General features: G+C 40.2%; 1 protein-coding gene across 3 annotated transcripts in view; it reads right to left on the bottom strand.

The window, feature by feature from the left end:
• LOC103047489 (somatostatin receptor type 5) overlaps positions 1–18,678 on the bottom strand; it is a 28,948-nt gene extending 10,270 nt beyond the window's left edge. For all 3 annotated transcript variants that reach the window (XR_007427907.1, XM_022674507.2, XM_015604830.3), the window contains exons 1-2: positions 17,793–18,678; positions 16,531–16,938 (exon numbers count right to left, since the gene is read on the bottom strand). Coding sequence is in view for 2 of the 3 variants with exons in the window: in XM_022674507.2 (XP_022530228.2) it covers positions 16,531–16,938; positions 17,793–18,518 (1,134 nt within the window). In the remaining variant the exon portion in view is untranslated. The remainder of the gene's footprint in view (positions 1–16,530; positions 16,939–17,792) is intronic.
• Positions 18,679–20,603: the final 1,925 nt, after the last annotated feature.

Here is a 20,603-nt window from a genome sequence, read left to right as displayed (position 1 = left end):
ACAGGTAGGTATGTAGGTAGACATACAGACAGACAGGCAGACAGAAACACAGACACACATACAGACAGGCAGGTAGGTAGATAGACAGACAGACACATATACAGACAGACAGACAGAAACACAGACACACATACAGACAGGTAGGTAGGTATGTAGGTAGAAAGACAGACAGACACACAAACAGGTAGGTAGGTAGGTAGAGCACAGTGGTGTCTGGTTGGTGTCTGGATGCCGAGCGTTTTCAAAGTGGGAATAATTGACTGTGTACCAGCAGGAAGAAGGACATAAATCTCTGTGTTCTTTCATACGTTTAAATCACTGCAGCACAAAACAGTTACAACAGAAGCAGTTAATCACTCTAACACAGAGATACACAGAGATCTTCACCAGTAGCTTCATGCTCTTCTGAATTTAAAGTGTCTTGGTGTGAGTGGGTCTTGACTGCAAGTGCAAGCTGAGTCTTTAGTGTCTGAGTCAAGTCTTAAGTCTTCAGTTTCAGAGGTAAAAGTCTGAGCCAAGTGTTGAGTCTTTAGGTACGAGTGTACGCTAAATATTGAGGGTCTAGGGAATGAGTCGGAATGAAGTCTTGAGTCATATGTGCACGTCTGAGTAAAGTATTGAGTATTGGGGGAATGAGTCTGAAACAAGTCATGAGTCTTAATTCCCTAGGTGTGAGTCTAAACCAAGCCTTGAGTCCTTGTGTGGTGAGCCTTAGCAAAGTATTGAGTGTCTGGGGAATGAGTCTGAACCAAGCCTTGAGTCTCTAGATGCGAGACTGGACCAAGTCTTGAGTCTTTAGGTTCGAGTCTGAGCAAAGTATTGGGAGTCTGGGAAATGAGTCTGAACCTAATCTTGAGTCTTAAGTCTCTAGGTGCGAGTCTGAACCAAGTCTTGATCCTTTGTGTTGCAAGTCTCTAGGTGTAAAGCTGAGCCAAGTCTTGTCTTGAGTATCTAAGGAATGAGTTGAAACCAAGTCTTGGGTCTTAAGTCTCTAGGTGCGAGTTTGAGCCTTATCTTGTCTTGAGTATCTGGGGAATATGTCTGAACCAAGTCTTGAGTCTTTTGGTTCGAGTCTGAACCAAGTCTTGAGTCTTTGTGTTGTGAGTCTGAGCAAAGTATTGAGTGTCTGGGGAATGAGTCTGAATGAAGTCTTAAGTCTTAAGTCTCTAGATGCAAGTCTGAACCAAGTCTTGAGTCTTTAGGTTCAAGTCTGAGCAAAGTACTGAGTGTCAGGGGCAATGAGTCTGAAGCAATTTTTAAGTCTTTAAGTTTTAGGCTGTGTCAGTGTGCCTTTGCTGTCGTAACGACAGGGAAAGTACACCTTGCACTGCTTGAAACGCACAAAAGTCATGTACTAATACTCTTAATTAATCATTGGTGTGGTTAACTTTGGGCATAACGTAAAATAAACCGATCAGATTGTCTCTTGCTTGTCATTCCCTTTTAAGAGTCAGGTGAGCTCTGAATTTGGCGGATTGCTATTTTAACAACGCAGCTACCTGGGCGTGTCCAACGCTTCTCAGCAGAGGAAACTGAGCTGCTTTTTCACCTTTATTTATTCTGTTTAATGTTGATGTAAATGCATGTGATGCGTGTGAATGCATGTGTTTACAATGCACTGCCAAGATAGCAATGAACGTCTGATGGTTGTCATCTGTCTAGGTTGTTTTTTTAGTCAGTAGTGCACCTGTGTTTTTCATTGCCAAGATAGCGATACTCCAGAAATTTACCTGAACACACCTCACTTCCAGACCACCACGCTCTTCAGTGGAGACATATCCAGAAGCCATTGCTATTTGAACAGCACAGGTTGAAGGAGTGAAAATAGGCTGTTGGCGGGGTGTAAGATAGCAATGAGCATCGCTAAATGGACTCCCACTGCAGTTCTGTAAGGAACTTGAGCTTATACTCTTATTCAGTAACTCAGGCTGTTTTTTGGACAGGTGATTACTTCCCTCACACAGTGATACCTGTGCTGGAGTCTGAGTTCAGCTTTACGGCAGCAGGAGGAGAAGCAGTTCATCTGCAGACGGAGGGGAGGATTTCACCAACACTGTTTCAAAACAAACCCAGGGAAACAATTTCTATTACCCCACAGGGCCTGTCCAGCATCTGAAGAATTGCCAGACACATGGAAACTGACAGATTCTCAGCACAGGAACACTGTGTTCTGCTGCACAGCTTTAACAAGCCCTTCCAAACACGCCGAGGGTCTGAGGAAAGTGGATAAACAGATCTATACCTTCTATAAATTATGTATTTTATATACGTTCTGACTGTTCTTTCTACAACTGACATTTACAGCATTTATACGACGCTCTTATCCGATCCAGAGCAAATCACACGCAGGAGAATAAACACAGTTAGGCATCTAGCCCAAGGACTCTTATTGGATTAGAGCTAAAAACACTAAGTGGCTATTAGTAAATAGTTTTCCAGACTGGGATTAAGCCTAGTCTTGGACTAAACAGCATCATTTTTAATGGAGATTTTCAATTGAAAGTAAAATATTGTCTATGACTAGGCTTAATCTTTAGCTACAGAGCACCAGCGAGCTGGAATTCACTACAGGAAACACTAAAACTCTAAAACTCAGCTCACTAGTGTCACTAAATCATTTTAAACTATTAATATTCACCTGTTTTACTTAATATTAATTATTCTTAACATTTATTGCTAATTTTAGGTCTTTTTTAGTTCTTTATTTTTTTATGTTTTAATAGTTTTGTATTATTGCTTTTAACTTATTTTGATTAGTATTTTGGGACAGTTTTTCAGTCTCCTACAGTTTTTCGTCGATCGCTGATAAAAAAAAAAACTCTGCTCGGAGGGAAATCGGGGATCACTCGGCGCTCGCGCTGTCGTGTAATGTGAACTCCTGAAAGACACTCGCCATGTTTAATATCAGACTCAGTCTGTGACTGGGAGTCAGGAGCAGCGACTACCTACAGCCAATGAGATTACAGAAAGAGAACCATGTGTCCAAAAATCACCAGAGCTGTTAATGTAATGAGTCTGACCACCCTATCATTCCCCTGTTATATTCTGAAATGACTCCTAAACTCTAGAGGGAGTGAGTCCTCTATGAATCGGGGTGAATGGAGTTAAAAGCTAAAAACTTTTTTTAATAAAAATAATAATGAGCTACGTGTTCTGAATATTTCTTTTTTAATTTTAGAAAGTATAATAATGTATTTTACAAAAAAACTAAGAAAGCATGCCTGTATATTTCGTTTTATCTACAGAAAACAGGTTTTCCACTGTAAAGCACTAGCATTACTGCTACTGTGAGCTGATTGGTTGGCGAGCTGATTCTGGAGATACAGGTAGAGCATGTTTGAAAGGCGTATAACTGGAGTTAAAAATGATTTTAAAAAAATGATGTCTGCAGTACTGAAATATTTAATATAGTTCTGTAGTGTTGAGGAAATAAGTACATATTTCAGAATAAAACTGATCTGAGACATTTATAAACTCAGATTTTGCTCAGTTGCCTCATATGAACTCGTTCATGTTGGACTCACTTATCAAATATCACTATTTGATACTAAAATCTAGAATTAGTAATCAAGCCGTCTACTCCAACAATCGTAGGACTGACTCTTTGAATACTCTTTGAAGAAACTGTAAATAAGCAGATTTTCCGATACGTTAGAGCTGAAGAGTGTCTACACTCAGGAGACGAAGTGTTTGGAGATGTTTCAGCCTCTTCACTCGATATAAACACATACCTCACGCCTCACGACCTCGTTCCCCCCCCAACACTCCATCTGTTTTTCCAGGTACAGTCACACGCTATTTTATTACCATCCATAAAACCTTTCAACAGCTCACTAACACACTCACGTGAAAACGAGCGGGGTGAATCTCAGCACTGAGCGTGTTTATATATCTGTAAAATTCTCTATAACACTTAAATAAACCCAAATAAATTAAAGTAAATTAAATGTAAAGTAAAGTAAAAATAAAGTCAGTGATCAGTGAGTGTCTACCTGTAATTAACTCTATATAACATTAAAAAAACTAAACACAAATAAAAATAAAGTAAGGGGTTAGTGAGAGTGTTGTATATTCTATGTTATGTTCGCAAGGGTTAATGTATGTAATAATAAAAGGGTTAACCTGTCATGTATGTAAGAGTTCAGGTTTGTACTGTATGTAAGGGTTAATGTATGTCATTAGTAAGGGTTAATAAATGTCATGTAATTGTAGGTAATGTACGTAAGGGTTAATGCATTTTAATAGCAATGGTTATTGTCTGGGACATGTATGTAAGGGTTAATGCATGTTATCAGTAGGGGTTACGGTACGGGTCATGTATGTAAGGGTTAATGCATGTTATGTATGTAAGGTTTAGTGTGCTTCATGAGATGTATATAATGGTTAATGCATGTCATGTAAGAATTAATATGATGTGATGTGTGTAACAGTTAATGTATGTAATGTGTATGAGGGCTAACATGTGGGTCATTAGTAAGGGTTAATGTAAGGGTCATATATGTAAAGGTTAATACATGCCATTAGTAGGGGTTGGGGTATGGGTCATGTATGTAAGGGTTAATGCATGTTGTTATTATTAGGGGTTAATTTATGCCATGTAATTGTTACTCATGTATGTAAGGGTTAATGTATGTCATAAGAAAGGGCTAGGGTATGGGTCATGTATGTAAAAGTTATTGCATGTTATTTGTAGGGGTTATTGTATGTAATTGTAGGTCATGTATGTAAGGGTTAATGCCTGTTATTAGTAATGGTTAATTTATGGGTCATGTATGTAAGGTTAACACATGATAATGTATCTGAGGGTAAATGCATATCATTGGTAAGAGGTAATGTATGTCATGTAATTGTCGGGTTAAAGCATGCCATGAAAGTAAGGTTTAGTGTGCATCATGTACTGTATTTTAGGGTTGATGCATGCCATGTAAGAATGAATGTGGCATGTATGCAAGAGTTGACATGTCATGTATACAAAATTTCATTTATATGATGTATGTCAAGTATATAAAAGTTATGTGTATGAGGGTTAATATTATGGGGGTGATGTATGTAAGGGTAATATTATATGGGTGATGTATGTAAGGGTTAATATTATATGGGTGATGTATATAAGGGTTAATATTATATGGGTGATGTATGTAAGGGTTAATGCATGTTATTAGTAATGGTTAATATATGGGTGATGTATGTAAGGGTTAATGCATGTTATTAGTAATGGTTAATATATGGGTGATGTATGTAAGGGTTAATGCATGTTAATCCGTGTATCATTCGTTCATTTGATATTCAATTGAGAATCAAAATCGGAAAATTAAAAAACCAATTCGTTTTTTCGTTTTTTCGTTTTTGAATATAATACCAAAAAACGAATAACGGCTTGTATTTTGTATTTTTATTTGGTTATCCAAACAAAAATTGGAAATTTAAAAAACGGACCAGGAGCCGAATTTGATTTTGATTTTGAACTTGACCCATTTGTGTGCCCTGGAAGTTACTGATTTGTTTATTCTTGGTGGGTTTCTGTTGCGCGGGAGTTCACTGCAGTGTTATCTACACAGTCTGTATTGCTGTAGGCAGCATGGCCGGACTGGAACCACATTCTGGCCTAATTAAAGATCTTTTTGAAGGTATTAACTAAATATGACATTTAGCTACGGAACGTTAGACAAACACCTGAAAGATCCTGCCGATTTTTTCTGTTGTCATATCGTCTTCTTTCACTGCAACGCGTTTAGTTCCTCTGAACAAGATAAAACTCTCCATCCTCAACTCCATCCAAAGCCTACAGCAATACAGACTGTGTAGATAACACTGCAGTGAACTCCCGCGCAACAGAAACCCACCAAGAATAAACAAATCAGTAACTTCCGGGGCACACAAATGGGTCAAGTTCAAAATCAAAATCAAATTCGGCTCCTGGTCCGTTTTTTAAATTTCCAATTTTTGTTTGGATAACCAAATAAAAATACAAAATACAAGCCGTTATTCGTTTTTTGGTATTATATTCAAAAACGAAAAAACGAAAAAACGAATTGGTTTTTTAATTTTCCGATTTTGATTCTCAATTGAATATCAAATGAACGAATGATACACGGATTCATGTTATTAGTAATGGTCAATATATGGATGATGTATGCAAGGGTTAATATTATATAGGTGATGTGTGTAAGAGTTATGCATGATATTATTAATGGTTAATCTATGGGTGATGTATGTAAGGATTAATATGTCTTGTATACAAAAGTTCATTTATATGATGTATGTCAAGTAAATAAATATTATGTGTATGATGGTTAATATTATATGGGTGATGTATGTAAGGGTTAATGCATGTTATTAATAATGGTTAATATATGGGTGATGTATGTAATGGTTAATAATATATGGGTGATATATGTAAGGGTTAATGCATGTTATTAATAGTGGTTAATATATGGGTGATGTATGTAAGCGTTATTAATATATGTGTGATATATGTAAGAGTTAAAAATATGTGTGTGACCATACAATGTGCTTAAATGTTAAGATGTTCCTCAAGGTAGCAGACCTTTTTGTTTTTGTTTTGGTATCACTGTCACTGTTTTTACTATTATTGTGTTTTATTGTTAATGTTACTATTTTGGTATTATTATCATTAATTTAATTATTAATTTTGTATTGTATGTGTTCTGTGTACCCTTGGGTGGGTGGGATCTGGGTTGTTGTTTGTATAATTGTGAAAAGTGAAAACCTATATATAAAGTTATAAATAAAATATATATATATATATATGTGTGATATATGTAAGGGTTAATAATATACGTGTGATGCATGTTAGGGTTAATATATGTGTGATTTATGTAAGGGTTAATAACATATGGGGGATGTATGTAAGGGTTAATAATATATGTGTGATGTATTTTAGGGTTAATATATGGGAGATATATGTAAGGGTTAATGCGTATTTGCTCTGCAGTGGAAGTGGAAGGGTGCGGATGGGAGTTTACATCCCTTGACTCTTTAAACACAGTTGGCACAAGTTCCTGAAACTCGTTCTAGGAGGAGTCAGAAACTGTCTGCTCTGCTCTGTTAAACAGACGCCCTGAGTTTATTTTTATAGAGATAAAGGCATATATATTTATATATATATATATATATATATATATATATATATATATATATATATATATATATATACGCGGTGGCCGAGAAAGCCCAACGCAGTGCAAATTGAAAAGCGCTGCAAAAGCACAAAACACATCCATCAAAATTACAACACAGGCGCAGCAAATAGAAAAACGCACAGCAAATAGAACCACAACACAACGGAAGTGAGTCACAACACAACGGAATTTTCCCGGGGGACCTTAAAAGATGCTGTACCAGCTAAGCTGCGTCTTCAGTAACGTCTCGGACCTCACTATGTATACAAAGGACAATAAGTGGCAAACAAGCTTCTGAAAAGTAAGTTATGTTTATTACCTGTGATTACCACGGTTGTGTGCATATTATTAAAAGTTCTGCTTCACAAAACGCCTTGTGTGCCACTTATTGTCCTTTGTACACATAGTGAAGTCCGAGACGTTACTGAAGACGCAGCTTAGCTGGTACAGTATCTTTTAAGGTCCCCCGGGAAAATTCCGTTGTGTTGTGACTCACTTCCGTTGTGTTGTGGTTGTATTTGCAGCGCGTTTTTCTATTTGCAGTGCGTTTTTCTATTTGCTGCGCCTGTGTTGTAATTTTGATGGATGTGTTTTGTGCTTTTGCAGCGCTTTTCAATTTGCACTGCGTTGGGCTTTCTCGGCCACCGTATATATATATATAAAACCACAAATCAGAAAAAAAATGAGGACAGTCATGTTTTTATAAAGTGTGCAGTGTGTGGTTACCCAAGTATAATGTAAGTTTCAGTTCATATATCAATGGGAATCAATTTACTGTGTGCTTTAAGTTAGGGCTGCACGATATATGGTTTAGGCATCATCATGGTGATTTTTGCATGCACAATAGTCACATCACAGGACGTGTAATGTCACTTAAGGCAATTAAATTAAACGTCATGTTACTATGTTTTGATTCTTGACTTACGAAGTAGGAAGTAGATACACAGCGCTGTCTCTGTGTCTGTGTAGCTGCTGCTGCCTGGGAAGAACGAGAGGGAGGGGGAGCGCAAGTGGCCTCAATCCAGCACAGTTTAGCAGCACAGATATTTCCAGTTACAGCTGAATTCACACTTTTAATCCCATAAAAACAAACGCTCTTATTTACCTTTTAAAAACCCATTTAAATGCCTGATTAAAGGGCAGATTACTGTTGTTTTGCTGTTTTCTCTGGTTTTGAGTTGAGCCGAGACGGTGTGCGGGTGGGGGCAGAGCTGGTGACGTCATGGGCCCTGCATGGTTTAATATTGCGAAATATATATATATAAAAAAAATATTTGCAATGTCATTTTTTTCCATTATCGTGCAGCTCTAACATTAAGTGTAGGATAATCCTAATGAAGAATTCCTTATAAAAATCATGCTGTCTGTCTGCAATCAAATAAAGTGAAAATATATATGTACAAAAACACAAACACACACACACACACACACACAGTGATATAGAACATATGTGAAATAGCGAAGTAATGGCTCATATTATTCTTCACCCAGTGTGAGCGGGTCAACGAGGACTGGTAAATAACACACACACACACACACACACACACACGCACAAACGCACACACACACACTTATATACTTATATACTTAGAAAGATACAGAACATATGTGCAGTCCAGTCCGCAGGGAAACGGTTCCATAAATCTTAAAGCAAAATGAGCAGGTCAACAGGGTCTGTCATTTACAAACATAAACACACACACACACACGCACACACACATATTTGTGCGTGTGTGTGTGTGTGTGTGTGAGAGAGAGAGAGACAGCATTGATTATAGAAGTGGAACAGACTGTAAAATCGGGATTGGTCTGCTGAAATCCGAACGCACTGCATAATCCTCTGCATTCTTCATGCAGCTCTATCGGGAATTCTCTCTCTCTTTCTCTCTCTCTCTCTTTCCCTCTTTCTTTTTTTCTCTTTTTCTCTGAAAGTCATTCTACCTCTGCTGCCTCCTTTTTGGCACCTCTCCACGTCTCCACGTCTCTGAGCTGCAGCTCCTCAGAGTCTCCCAGCGATTCTGCATTTCTCACTCAATGAGAAAAAGAGGGGGATGAAAGAATGAAAAGAAGGGAAAGAGATAAGAAAATAGAGAGAAGAGGAATGCAGTGGAAATGAGAGGAATGATGCAATAAAAGAAAAGGAGAGTAAAAGGCAGCAGAGGAGAGAAACAGAATAGAAAGAGTATAAAAAAGTGAGAAATCAATGAGACATCACCACAAAAAGAGAGGAGAATTGGATGAGAAAAAGAAAAAAGGAACAAGAAAGATGATGAGAGGAGATAAGAAGAGCAAAAATGAGACAAGGACAAGTGTAAAGAAAGGAAAGGAGGAGAGTAGAGAAAAAGAGAGATGAGAATGAAGAAGTGAGCTGAGAAATTATTAGAGAAAGATAGAAGAGACAGGAGAGAAAAGAGAGGAGAAGGAAAAGAGTGAGAAAATAGATAAATGGAGAAAAGGGGAGAAGAGAGAAAAGATATCAAATGAAATAAGATAATGAAACAGATAAAAAAAATGGATTAGAAAAAGAAAGTAATGAAAATAGATAAAGAAAGGAGATAAAGGGTGAAGAGATAAAGTGAGAAAAAAGAAAATAGATAAAGAGAAAAAAATGAGATAAAAGGGAGAATAAAAGAGATAAAGGGAGAAGAAAAGAGATAAAGAGAGAAGAAAAGAAAAGAGATCAGGGAGAATAAAAGAGATAAAGGAAAAAGAAATAAAAGAGATAAAGGAAAGAGGTAAAGTGAGAAGAAAGGAGATAAAGGGAGAAGAAAAGAAAAGAGATCAAATGAGAAGAAAAGAGATAAAGAGAGAAGAAAGTAGAAAAGAAAAGGGAAAACTCTGAGGAAAAAAGAGAAGAGACTGAGTGTGTGTGGCAGATGGAATGACACACACAGTCCTGAGTGTGTGTGTGTGTGTGTGTGTGTGTGTGTGTGTGTGTGTGTGTGTGTGTGTGTGTGATTTGTTTTTCAGATGAAGAGCTCGGGGCTCGCGGCCGTGATTTTATTCACCCTGAAAAAACTCACCATCACACCATTCCACACACACACACACACACACACACACACACGGTTCTAGTTAGGATCTCAGTGCTGCGCCTCATTTGTTGAGGGGCTCCTGTAAACTCGGGGCCCCCGGTGGCCCCCAGCTCTGACCCCCGGGGTCCCCCGCTCGAACCCCTCAGTCTATAAGTGCTGGTGAGGGGAACAGGCTGTGGGGAGGAACGGCGTTCCCAGAGCTCTACAGAATTCCTAAAACACATTCCTCCCCGCTCTACACAGAACCTCAACTCTGGGGAAAACTGGAGAATTCTAGAACAAACAGCAGAACTGCATCTACAGACCAATCACTATCATTACTGATGTGAAACTCATACAGCTGATCCATAAAACGCTATTAAACCTTCCTATCCCATGATGCGTTGGTGTAGGAACTGGGGGGGGGACGTGTCCCAACCTATATCAGAAATAGATGGATTTGTCCCCCCCAAAAATGATACAACAGAAAAAGCAGAAATTTTAAAGTTTTAAAATAAACTTTTATTTTGAAAGCGCGCAGAAATCTGCACCCCCGCCATGAAAAGCACCTTCTCTCAGGAACATGTTTTTATTTTGTTTTTTCTTTTCCATTTTCTCCCCAATTTACACGGCCAATTACCCAATTACCCATTAGGACTCCCCCAACACACCAGGAGAGTGAAGAATAGCACATGCTTCCTCCAATACATGTGAAGTCAGACTCCGCCTCTTTTCGAGCTGATGCTGATGTAGCATCACAGCATGCTCGGAGGAAAGCGCAGCAACTCGGTTCTGATACATCAGCTCACAGACGCCCTGTGCTGCAGACATCACCCTAAGAGTGATGTGGGGAGAGAGCGCCATCTACCCACCCGGGGGGAGCAGGGCCAAGTTTGCTCCCTCTGAGCGCCGGCAGCTTGATGGCAAAGCTGCATGAGTGGGGGTTTGAACCTGCGACCTCCCACTCATAGTGGCAGCGCTTTAGACCACTGGACCACTCGGCACTCCGGGAACATGTTTCTAATTAAAGGTTGTGAGTACTTACTGCCGAGAGAGGGAGCTTTTCCTGGCGGGGGTGCTGAATTCGCCAGAACACTGACTTTACACGCGAGTTCAGTGATGAGAGCAATGAATCGCACCAATAACAATATACTGCAATAAAAACGGCTTTTGGATAATGTCTTATTCTGCTAACAGACTGGGAGGATTTGGGTTATATAACGTTTATGTTCTAAGCCACTATAGGGTGGGCTTTGATTCTTTTTAGCAAATGGCTAAAATGATCTTTTATATATTCTATAAAAGAGGATCCGGCTCAGTTTTACTGAACGCGAGCGGCTGATGGAGCAATGGAGACTTCAGAAGAGGAAACTCAGAGCTCAGTAGCTCATTCAATGTCAAACACCACACCAATGGCTCACTCTACGAGCTAGACATGTGAATTATAATGTTAATCACTTATAACAGTATTATGATTATAAAAAATGGTCATATATCAATTCACAGCTGATCACTGTGACTTCATACATGTTTTTGCTGGTCGTCTCTACACCAGGACAAAAGCAGGACTCTTCATTGAAGATGATCCACAGTCATTCTGAGTCACTCCATGACAGCCTGGCATGAGTACATGTTTTCTGTACAAAAATTACCCCACAAAGAGGCCAGACGTCACTTATTTTTACTATTTTACCTGTATCTTATCAAGACAGCAGGTAGGCGAAGCTAGTTAGCAAATGTTAGCGAAACAATTTGCTTTAGTTGGTTCAGTAAAAAAACTTTGAAGAACCTCTTTTTTCAAGTGAAAAGCTGCAACATGTGTAGAAAATGATACTGAAAGAAGGAAAGAGGCTTTCAGTGCAGCGTTCCTCAGCGTTCCTGAGCGTTCTGGAGCTGGTGGAGCGTGTACCGAGCGTCCATCCCAATGTGAAGTTAATTCAGTGCATTAATTTGCCTGTTTTTCTCTGGCGGTGGTCCTGAGGGACACATGCCAGAGTCTTTTACCACAGTGAGCAGCAAAGCCTGAGTGACTGCTGTCGCTTCCGGCTAATTTCGCACCTGCTGATGATTATAAACCCCCAGTTTCTCCATCTTCTCTGACCTGTGTTCAAAAAGCCAATCGTACGAACGGATTTGGCAATTCCTCTCTAAAAGGACTAAAAGGGGTGAAAGTCTACAACTCTATGGAAACGTTAAAAAGCTGGCTTTTACCAAAAACACAAACTTAACAGCCTGTGGGAACTCGTTTCAAAACACGCCATTCACTTCCTGCTTCTTACACATGCTTCATAAACCCACAAGCTGGGAAAACAACCTGTTTAGAAACCGCCTGACCATCTGATGATGACCTTGAGCCTTGAGAATTCTCTTCAAGGCTTTTCGTTTCATGCACAAGAATGATTGAAACATTAAAAAAAAACAATGTTCCCGCTAAGCCTAATGTATTCATTGTAAAAAAAAAAAACTGGGGTGTCGGATCATTTTTCTGGCCACGTCACGCGTCCTGAAGTACTCATGTATATAGTCTATAACGCGAGCGGCTGGTGGAGCAATGGAGACTTCAGAAGAGGAAACTCAGAGCTCAGTAGCTCCTGCATTCACTCACAGAAAAACCAAAGAAATGAAGGAATGAAGTTTCTGACTGAACATAACCTGGATTCAGATTCTTCTGCTCTAAAAGGAGACCGCATCACACCCGCCCAGTTTAAAATGATTCTTCTTTCGCATGTTCGGTGCAATTACCCATTCTCAACAGAGAGGGCCCTAAATCTCAAAACTTACGGATATCAGCTTTAAAGGTCACCTTCCGTCGTTTTTTCTTTCATTTTAAAATGTCTAGTTGTGGTCTCTAGTATGAATGAATGACATGTGAGCCGTTTTTGTAAAAAAAAAAATGCTCAGGTGTCTCTGTATAGCTCTTTTTTAATGGACTGTTTTAGGGGTGTGTCCAAAATGACCGGATTCCAGCTTTGCTCATGAATATTCATACATGCAAACAGCATGCAAATATCTCTCCTCTGATTGGCTAGGAGCACTGCGACGCCCCTCCACCGCTCTGCCGCTCACTGCCTCCCACCTCCTAACTGATGAGCGGTGATGTTGCGTCGCTTCAGCTCCGCCTCTGGGAGTTTCTCGGGCCAAGGTGGGCTGGTCTGTGAGTTTCTGCCTACGTAGGCAGAAAGATAATTCAAAATTCACCCGTTTTTCGGAGGGGGGGAGGGGGGATTTCTTTGCTTAGCTCCTGCAGACAATGGGGGCTGCAAAACAGTTTAATGTGCAGGTGTACACATTCAACTCAGAGAGACCTACTGTATTCCACAAAAAACAAGAAAAATCGGATTTTCGCGGAAGGTGAGCTTTAACAAATAAAATTCAGAATCTTCACTCCTTCGTTTCTTTGGTCTTTGGTTTTACTATGATTCAATGAGCTACTACGTAAAGACGCGACCCCAGTTTTTAGAATGAATATATTAGATATTAGGTTTAGCAGGATGGTGGTTTCAGCACACTGGTTCCATTAAACAAAATATTTTATCTATATTCTTCTCCACTCAGAAATGCTTCTGCTTTCAGTTTAGAAACTAAATAATACAGACTGCCACTTTAAAGTCAATGTAATCAATGCGATTTTCCAAACTTTTCCAACTTTTTCTGATTTAGAGTTGCATATAAAAATGTAGACAATTGACTCTTTAAACAGGGTGATTAAAATGTGATATTTGCATTAAGACGCATATAGAGTGACTGTTACTTCCTGTTTTCCTGGACTTTGTCATGAATGCTAAGATTATAACTGGTATGTGTTTAACTGGGTTTAACTTTGGTATCCGGGGTTGTTGCGGCGTTGCTAGGTGGTTACTATACTAAATTCTTACTTTGGTATACCAGGTGGTTGCTTTGGCATTGCTTGGTGGTTACTATACTACAATGGTGTTGCTAGGTGGTTGCTACACTAAATCCTTACTTTGATATGCCAGGTAGTTGTTGTGGCGTTGCTAGGTGGTTGCTACATTAAATGCTTACTTTGGTATGCCAGGTGGTTGCTTTGGCATTGCCAGGTGATTCTATGGATTAATTGACAGTTGCTGTGGTATCTCAGGTGGTTGCTTAGGTTGCCTAGTTGGTACCATCGAACACAATATTTTAACCTTTATGCACTCAGAAATTCTTCTGTTTTCAGTTTAGAAACACAATTATACGGACTGACACTTTAAAGTCAATGTAAGAAACACTATGATTTTTCAAACTTGCCCAGCTTTTTCTGATTTTGAGTTGCATATAAAAATATTGATAATTAACTCTTTAAACACATTAGTTAAAATATATATTTGCATTAAAACTCATATAGAGTGAGTGCTGTTTTCCTGGACTTTGTAATGAATGCTAAGGTTATAACTGGTGTGTGTTTAACTGACCCTCCCCCACTCTATCCACCGCCCCCCCCCCCTCCATAGAGCCAGCATGGAGCCACTCAAACTGCCAGGAAATTTATGCCCGACTGCTCGACGCGTCAAACCAAACTGTCTGCGTTAGCATGACCTTTACCATGTAGAGCTGCATCAGATAAAACACTCCACTCTAAATAAGGGCATGTAGCGGATTATGAGGACATGTACACACACCCCTAACACACACAACAACACACACACACACATAACAACACACACACTTCAACACACACCAACAAACATCATGCACATAGAAAACCCCTCAGGCGTTTGGTCACTGCTGGGACATCTGGTTTTACAACATGGTTTTAAACGAGTCCAGATGGAACATAAATATTATATAGCAGATGACCTGCAGCAATCTATCTACACTATATAACAAACAAGTATTGTCTCTAGTATTGTTTACTCCGGTTAGCATAGTATAGGTTGTTTCTACTGGATTTCTAGATTTGCGTTGCTGTGAGGATATGATTGCATTCGGCCACACGAGTGTGAATGAGGTCAATACTGATGGATGACTCCATGACTAATCCCAAAAGTACTAAAATGCTAAAATGACTGCTATGTGGTTGCTATGATGTTGCTAAGTGGTTGTTATGATGTTGCTAAGTGGATGTTATGGTGCTGTTAGGTAGTTAATATGATATACCTTGTGCTCACAATGGTGTTGCTCAATTGCTAGATGGGTGTAGTATAGTTCAGTACATCAGGTGGTTGTTGTGGTGTTGTTTGGTGGCTGCTACATAGGTATAGTACAGTACAGAACATCAGTTCAGTACATCAGGTGGTTGCTGTGGTGCTACTACCTAGGTACAGTGTAGTACAGTCCATCAGGTGGTTGCTGTGGTGTTGATAGGTGGCTGCTAGATAGGTATAATACAGTACATCAGTTCAGTAGATCAGTTGGTTGCTGTGGTGTTGCTAGGTGGCTGCTAGATAGGTATAGTACAGTACAGTACATCAGTTCAGTACATCAGGTGGTTGCTGTGGTGCTGCTACGTAGGTACAGTATAGTACAGTACATCAGGCAGGTGTTGCTTAGTGTTTGCTAGATGGTCTCTGTGGTGTACCAGAAGGTTTCAATGGTCTACATAGTACAGTATAGTAAAGTACAACAGGTGGATGCTGAGGTGTTGCCAGGTGGGTTACTACACTAAATGCTTACTTTCATATGCCAAGTGTTTGCTGTGGTTTTGCTAGGTGGTTCCTACACTAAATGCTTACTTTGGCATGTGAGGTGGTTGCTGTGGTGTTGCTCAGTGGTTACTACACTAAATGCTTACTTTGGTATGCCAGGTGGTTGCTAGGTGGTTACTACACTAAATGCTTACTTTGATATCCAAGGTGGTTGCTGTGGTGTTGCTAAGTGGTTACTACACTAAATGCTTACTTTGCTTTGTCAGGTGGTTGCTGCGGTGTTGCTAGATGGGTACAGTTTAGTAGAGTTCAACAAGTGGTTGCTGTGGTGTTGCTCCATGGCTGCAATAGTATACCAGGTGATTATGATGCTGCTGCTAGAATGGTGTTGACGGGGGATTCTATGGATTAATTGGCAGTTGCTGTGGTATCTCAGGTGGTTGTTCAGGTTGCCAAGTTGTACTCTTTTCATTATATTGGCACATAAGAATAGTACACAATTGTTATGTCCATTAATGTTTATGGGCAAATAGAATTTTTGTGTAAAAGTTTTGCAACAATAAAAATGATATTAAATCGGATGCTAATTTATGCAATAGAATAAAATCAGTTAATTTCATTCTGGCCCTGATGTGTGCTGCATGTTCATGTATAACATTACACACGTATAACTGTACACTATACACACACACACATATATATACACACACACACACATATATATATGTATATATGCACCCATACACACATTATAAATCATCCTGCGGTCTGTGGATGCTGTGTTACCTGGCTGCTCTGCACGTGTCCGTTAAACTCGTGGTTTCTCGGGGGCAGGAAGGAGTCGTGGGTGGTGATTTTCTCGGTCCGCGGGACGCTGGGGTCTCCGTCCTCCACGCCGTTGGTCTTGCGGAAACACAGGACCTTCCTGAAGCTCTGCTTGAAGTTGTCGCACAGGAAGCCGTAGAGGACGGGGTTGGCGCAGCTGTTGGCGTAGGACAGGATGACGACGGTGAAGTAGATGCCCACCATCAGGCTGTTCTCCGGCAGGATGACGATGACGTTGACGATGTTGATGATGTAGAACGGCAGCCAGCAGAGAACGAACACCACCACGATCACCACCACCATACGCGTCACCTTCCTCTCCGACCGCCGCCGCTTAGTGAATCCGGCACGAGCACCTGCTGACTTCACCTTCAATCAATCAAAAAATGAATGAATCAATCGATTCATCAATTTGTTTAACTTGTACTTAAAAAAGCTAAAAGTTTGTAGAACCTCTAGGTTACCACAATAACCTACAGGCTCCTCCAAGAACTCAAAGCTTTTTACACAGTTTTTTCAGTCTGAATCTATGAAGGAGCGAATAACGATTTCTGTACCTGAATCCAAATATAATAGCCTACATTTCTTGTACGAGCCATATTTCGAGATCTTTAAAGAACCTGATGTTGTACTGAGGTATCGCTAAAGTGCTTACAGGCACTCATCCTGGAGGTTCCTCAATGGACTTCTCATTCTTTGCATTGAAATAATAACTACTTTCGCTCAATGAAAAAGCTTTCATATTCTTTAAAACATCTTTTTCACAATGAAGAACCTCCAAAAAAGCTCTGTTCGAATTTTTTTATGTGAAAAAACAAAACAAAAAAACAAATATGTAGAAAAGTCTCAACTCGGGCAGAGTTAGTTAGCCCTGGTGTGGTGAGGTGATTTCTGCTGCGGCTGCGAGGCTTTTCCAAAATCAGTGGAAAAAACATACTCTTTGCTGGAGTAACTTTCTCTTTTGTCCAGAGAAGGCTTTCTACTAGATTTTCTAATCCCTAGAAGTACTGGATGGAGTACTGGATTTAATTTCAACTCGGTTTTAAAAATGTTACATAAAGTAAATAAGTGAACTGAACTTCAGTCAATCCTTTCTTTTAGTAAACTTTATTTTTCCTAAATCAATCCTTTTTTAAAGTATCTGAAATTAAATTTACTTAAAAAAAGTCAATTTTACTTAAATTTTTTTCAACAGGCATGATGTTAAGAGGTTGGAGACTCACCTTGACGATGATGAGCAGATAGCACATGCAGATCACCAGCAGGGGGGCGAAGAAGCCGAGGATGGCGGTGTAGAGGATGAAGGCCATGGACCAGACGTCCCGCGGCTCCGGCCAGCTCAGGTTGCAGGAGAAGAACGTGTCCTGCACGTCGGAGAAGATGACAACGGGAAGAATGACCACGAACGAGATGGCCCACACCGCGGCACTCACCACTTTGGCCACCCGCGGCCGTCGCCACCTGGTGGAGCGTATGGGGTGCACCACGGCCAGGTAGCGGTCGATGCTCATGACCGTGAGGCAGAAGATGCTGGTGAACTGGTTCAGAGAGTCCGCCGTCATGAGGACGCGGCACAGGAAGGAGCCGAACGGCCAATAGGAGAGCACGTTCTGCGTGGTGAGGAACGGAAGGCCCAGGATGTAGAGTTCGTCGGCCACGGCCAGGTTCAGGATGTAGATGTTGGTGACCGTCTTCATCTTGGCGTAGCGCAGGACCACGTAGATGGCCAGCGTGTTTCCGACGAGTCCCACGATAAAAACGGTCAGCGAGATGATGGCCGTCAGCATGGTGCTGCTGCCCTGGAACGGCATGCTGTAGTCCGAAGAGTTATAGGAAGAGTTTCCCAGGAGAGCCGGCGCCCTCGAAAACGCCGTCGCCTCCAGAATCCCTGACGAGTTCAAGGACCCCAGGAGGGGCCCCTCCCATTCCGATACAGCCCCTGGCTCCATTCCTGATCCAGGGAGGGGAAGAAAGGAGAGGCAGAAGAGGCAGATGGAGAGGAGAAGAAAAAAAAAGAAAGAACGAGGGAGCGACGAAATCGCGCAGAGAAGCGACACGTCAGTGGGTCTCGGACGCCCACGGGGCTGTTGTCAGAGTTTGGATGCTGGGATGCTGTGAAAAGAGAGAAAGATAGAGATAGAAAGAGAGAGAGAGAGAGAGAGTACGACAGAAGGAATCAGAGAGAGGGAGAGAAGGAGAGAGATTGTGAGTTGAGAATGAGAAAACTCCCACTGCACAGATTGTACCTGATTTCAATGCAGTGTTAGTCAGGGTTGTGATTCAGCGGAGGTGGCTCTGTTCTGGCCGCTCTATGCTCTATATCTGATGATCTGAGTGTGTGTGTGTGTGTGTGTGTGTGTGTGTGTGTGTGTGTGTGTGTGTGTCTTTAGCGCACTCATCTCAGAGACCCCATGTGGTGTCCAGAAAGTGGGATGCATATAAAACTATAACTAAGGTGTGGTCGTTGGTCATAAAAAACAACTTTAAAGGAGAACTCCTGTGTTAAATTTACTTTTAGTTTAGTAAATCATGATAAAAAGTTCTTATCTTTGATGAATAGCACACCTCCGTTCTCCCACAGTGTTCAGAGATCCAGAAATTTTAACAGTTTGTCCAACAAACACCCTTCAGACTGGGTGATATGGAGCATAATTTACCCTGATAAATCACTTTTTCCACCGTTATCCAGCTCAAAGTAGCTCCACACCTCCTTACTAGAATCCAGAGAGACCTGACTTTTAAAACGAGGCATTAATAACTAAAAAGTGCACAAGAAGCTTATTAAAAAACACAGTTTACATCCCATAACGCTCTAGCTTTCAGCTCCGAGCGCCGCCATCACTGTACTGATAATGACATAGACATATATATACATATATACACATAGACTACGCATAGCAAAGATGTAGTATTTTGTTATATGTTATATTATGAAAATCGGGTATAAGTTGAGATTTGTAGAGTTGTGATTATTATAATATATTATGTATTAAACACCTTCCTCACTGTAAAAAAAAAAAAAGCACTGGTCACCAGCTGCTATGACAGGAGGCAGGCTATGCAGAGTCTATGTATATATGTATATATATGTCTATGACATTATCAGTACAGTGATGGCGGCGCTCGGAGCTGAAGCTAGTAGCGTTATAGGATGTAAACAGTGAGTTTTAATAAGCTTCTTGTGCAATTTTTTAGTTGTTAATGCCTCGTTTTAAATGTCAGGGCTCTCCAGATTCTAGTAAGGAGGTGTGGAGCTACTTTGAGCTGGATAAGCACAAAATTACTGTATTTCAGGTGTGCTATTCATCAAAGGAAAGAACTTTTTACTATGTTTTACTACAGCAAAAGTCCATTTTACACCAGAGTTCTCCCTTTTTAAGGTTTAATTGAATTAAAGTAGTTCCTTTAAATAACATTAAATAACATTGACAAAAGTATTGGATCATCTGCTTATATCAAGGGTATTAAAATAAGTTTATCCTGCTTTTTTTGTCGGAGTAACTGCCTCTACTGTCCAGAGAAGACTACTTTCTACTAGACTTTAAAGCAGCATTGCAGTGAGGATTTGTATTCTGAATTTATTGTATTTACTGCAGTGTTATATTTTATGGTTTTAAACTTTTGCACTTTATGTTTGTCTATCTTCTTGTTGTTTAACCATGTTGCATCATGGTTACAGAGGAACGTAATTTCGATACACGGTGTTCCTGTTCTCAGATATAATGACAATAAAAGCCTCTTGACTTCATTTGACTTGATTGCATTTATTAACGAGCATCATCGTCGATTAGGTCAGGATGTTACAGGATGCTGATGATCCCACCTCAACCAAACTCATCCCATTCTAAAGTATTGTATGGAGCTCCATCATCATTACAGAGAACACAGTTCCTCCACTGATCCACAGCTCAATACTGGGGGGCTTTATGTTCGTCCATAGCCCTCACCTGACATTAGACATGGTTCCAATATATATATATATATATATATTTGTTTATCTGCTCAAAAGAGTCACTACAGATGCTAGAATTCAT

Source organism: Astyanax mexicanus, chromosome 21 (genome assembly GCF_023375975.1).
Source record: "Astyanax mexicanus isolate ESR-SI-001 chromosome 21, AstMex3_surface, whole genome shotgun sequence".
NCBI classification, from domain to species: Eukaryota; Metazoa; Chordata; class Actinopteri; order Characiformes; family Acestrorhamphidae; genus Astyanax; species Astyanax mexicanus.
Note: the sequence above shows the minus strand (reverse complement) of the source record. Positions and strands in the feature narration are given on the sequence as shown.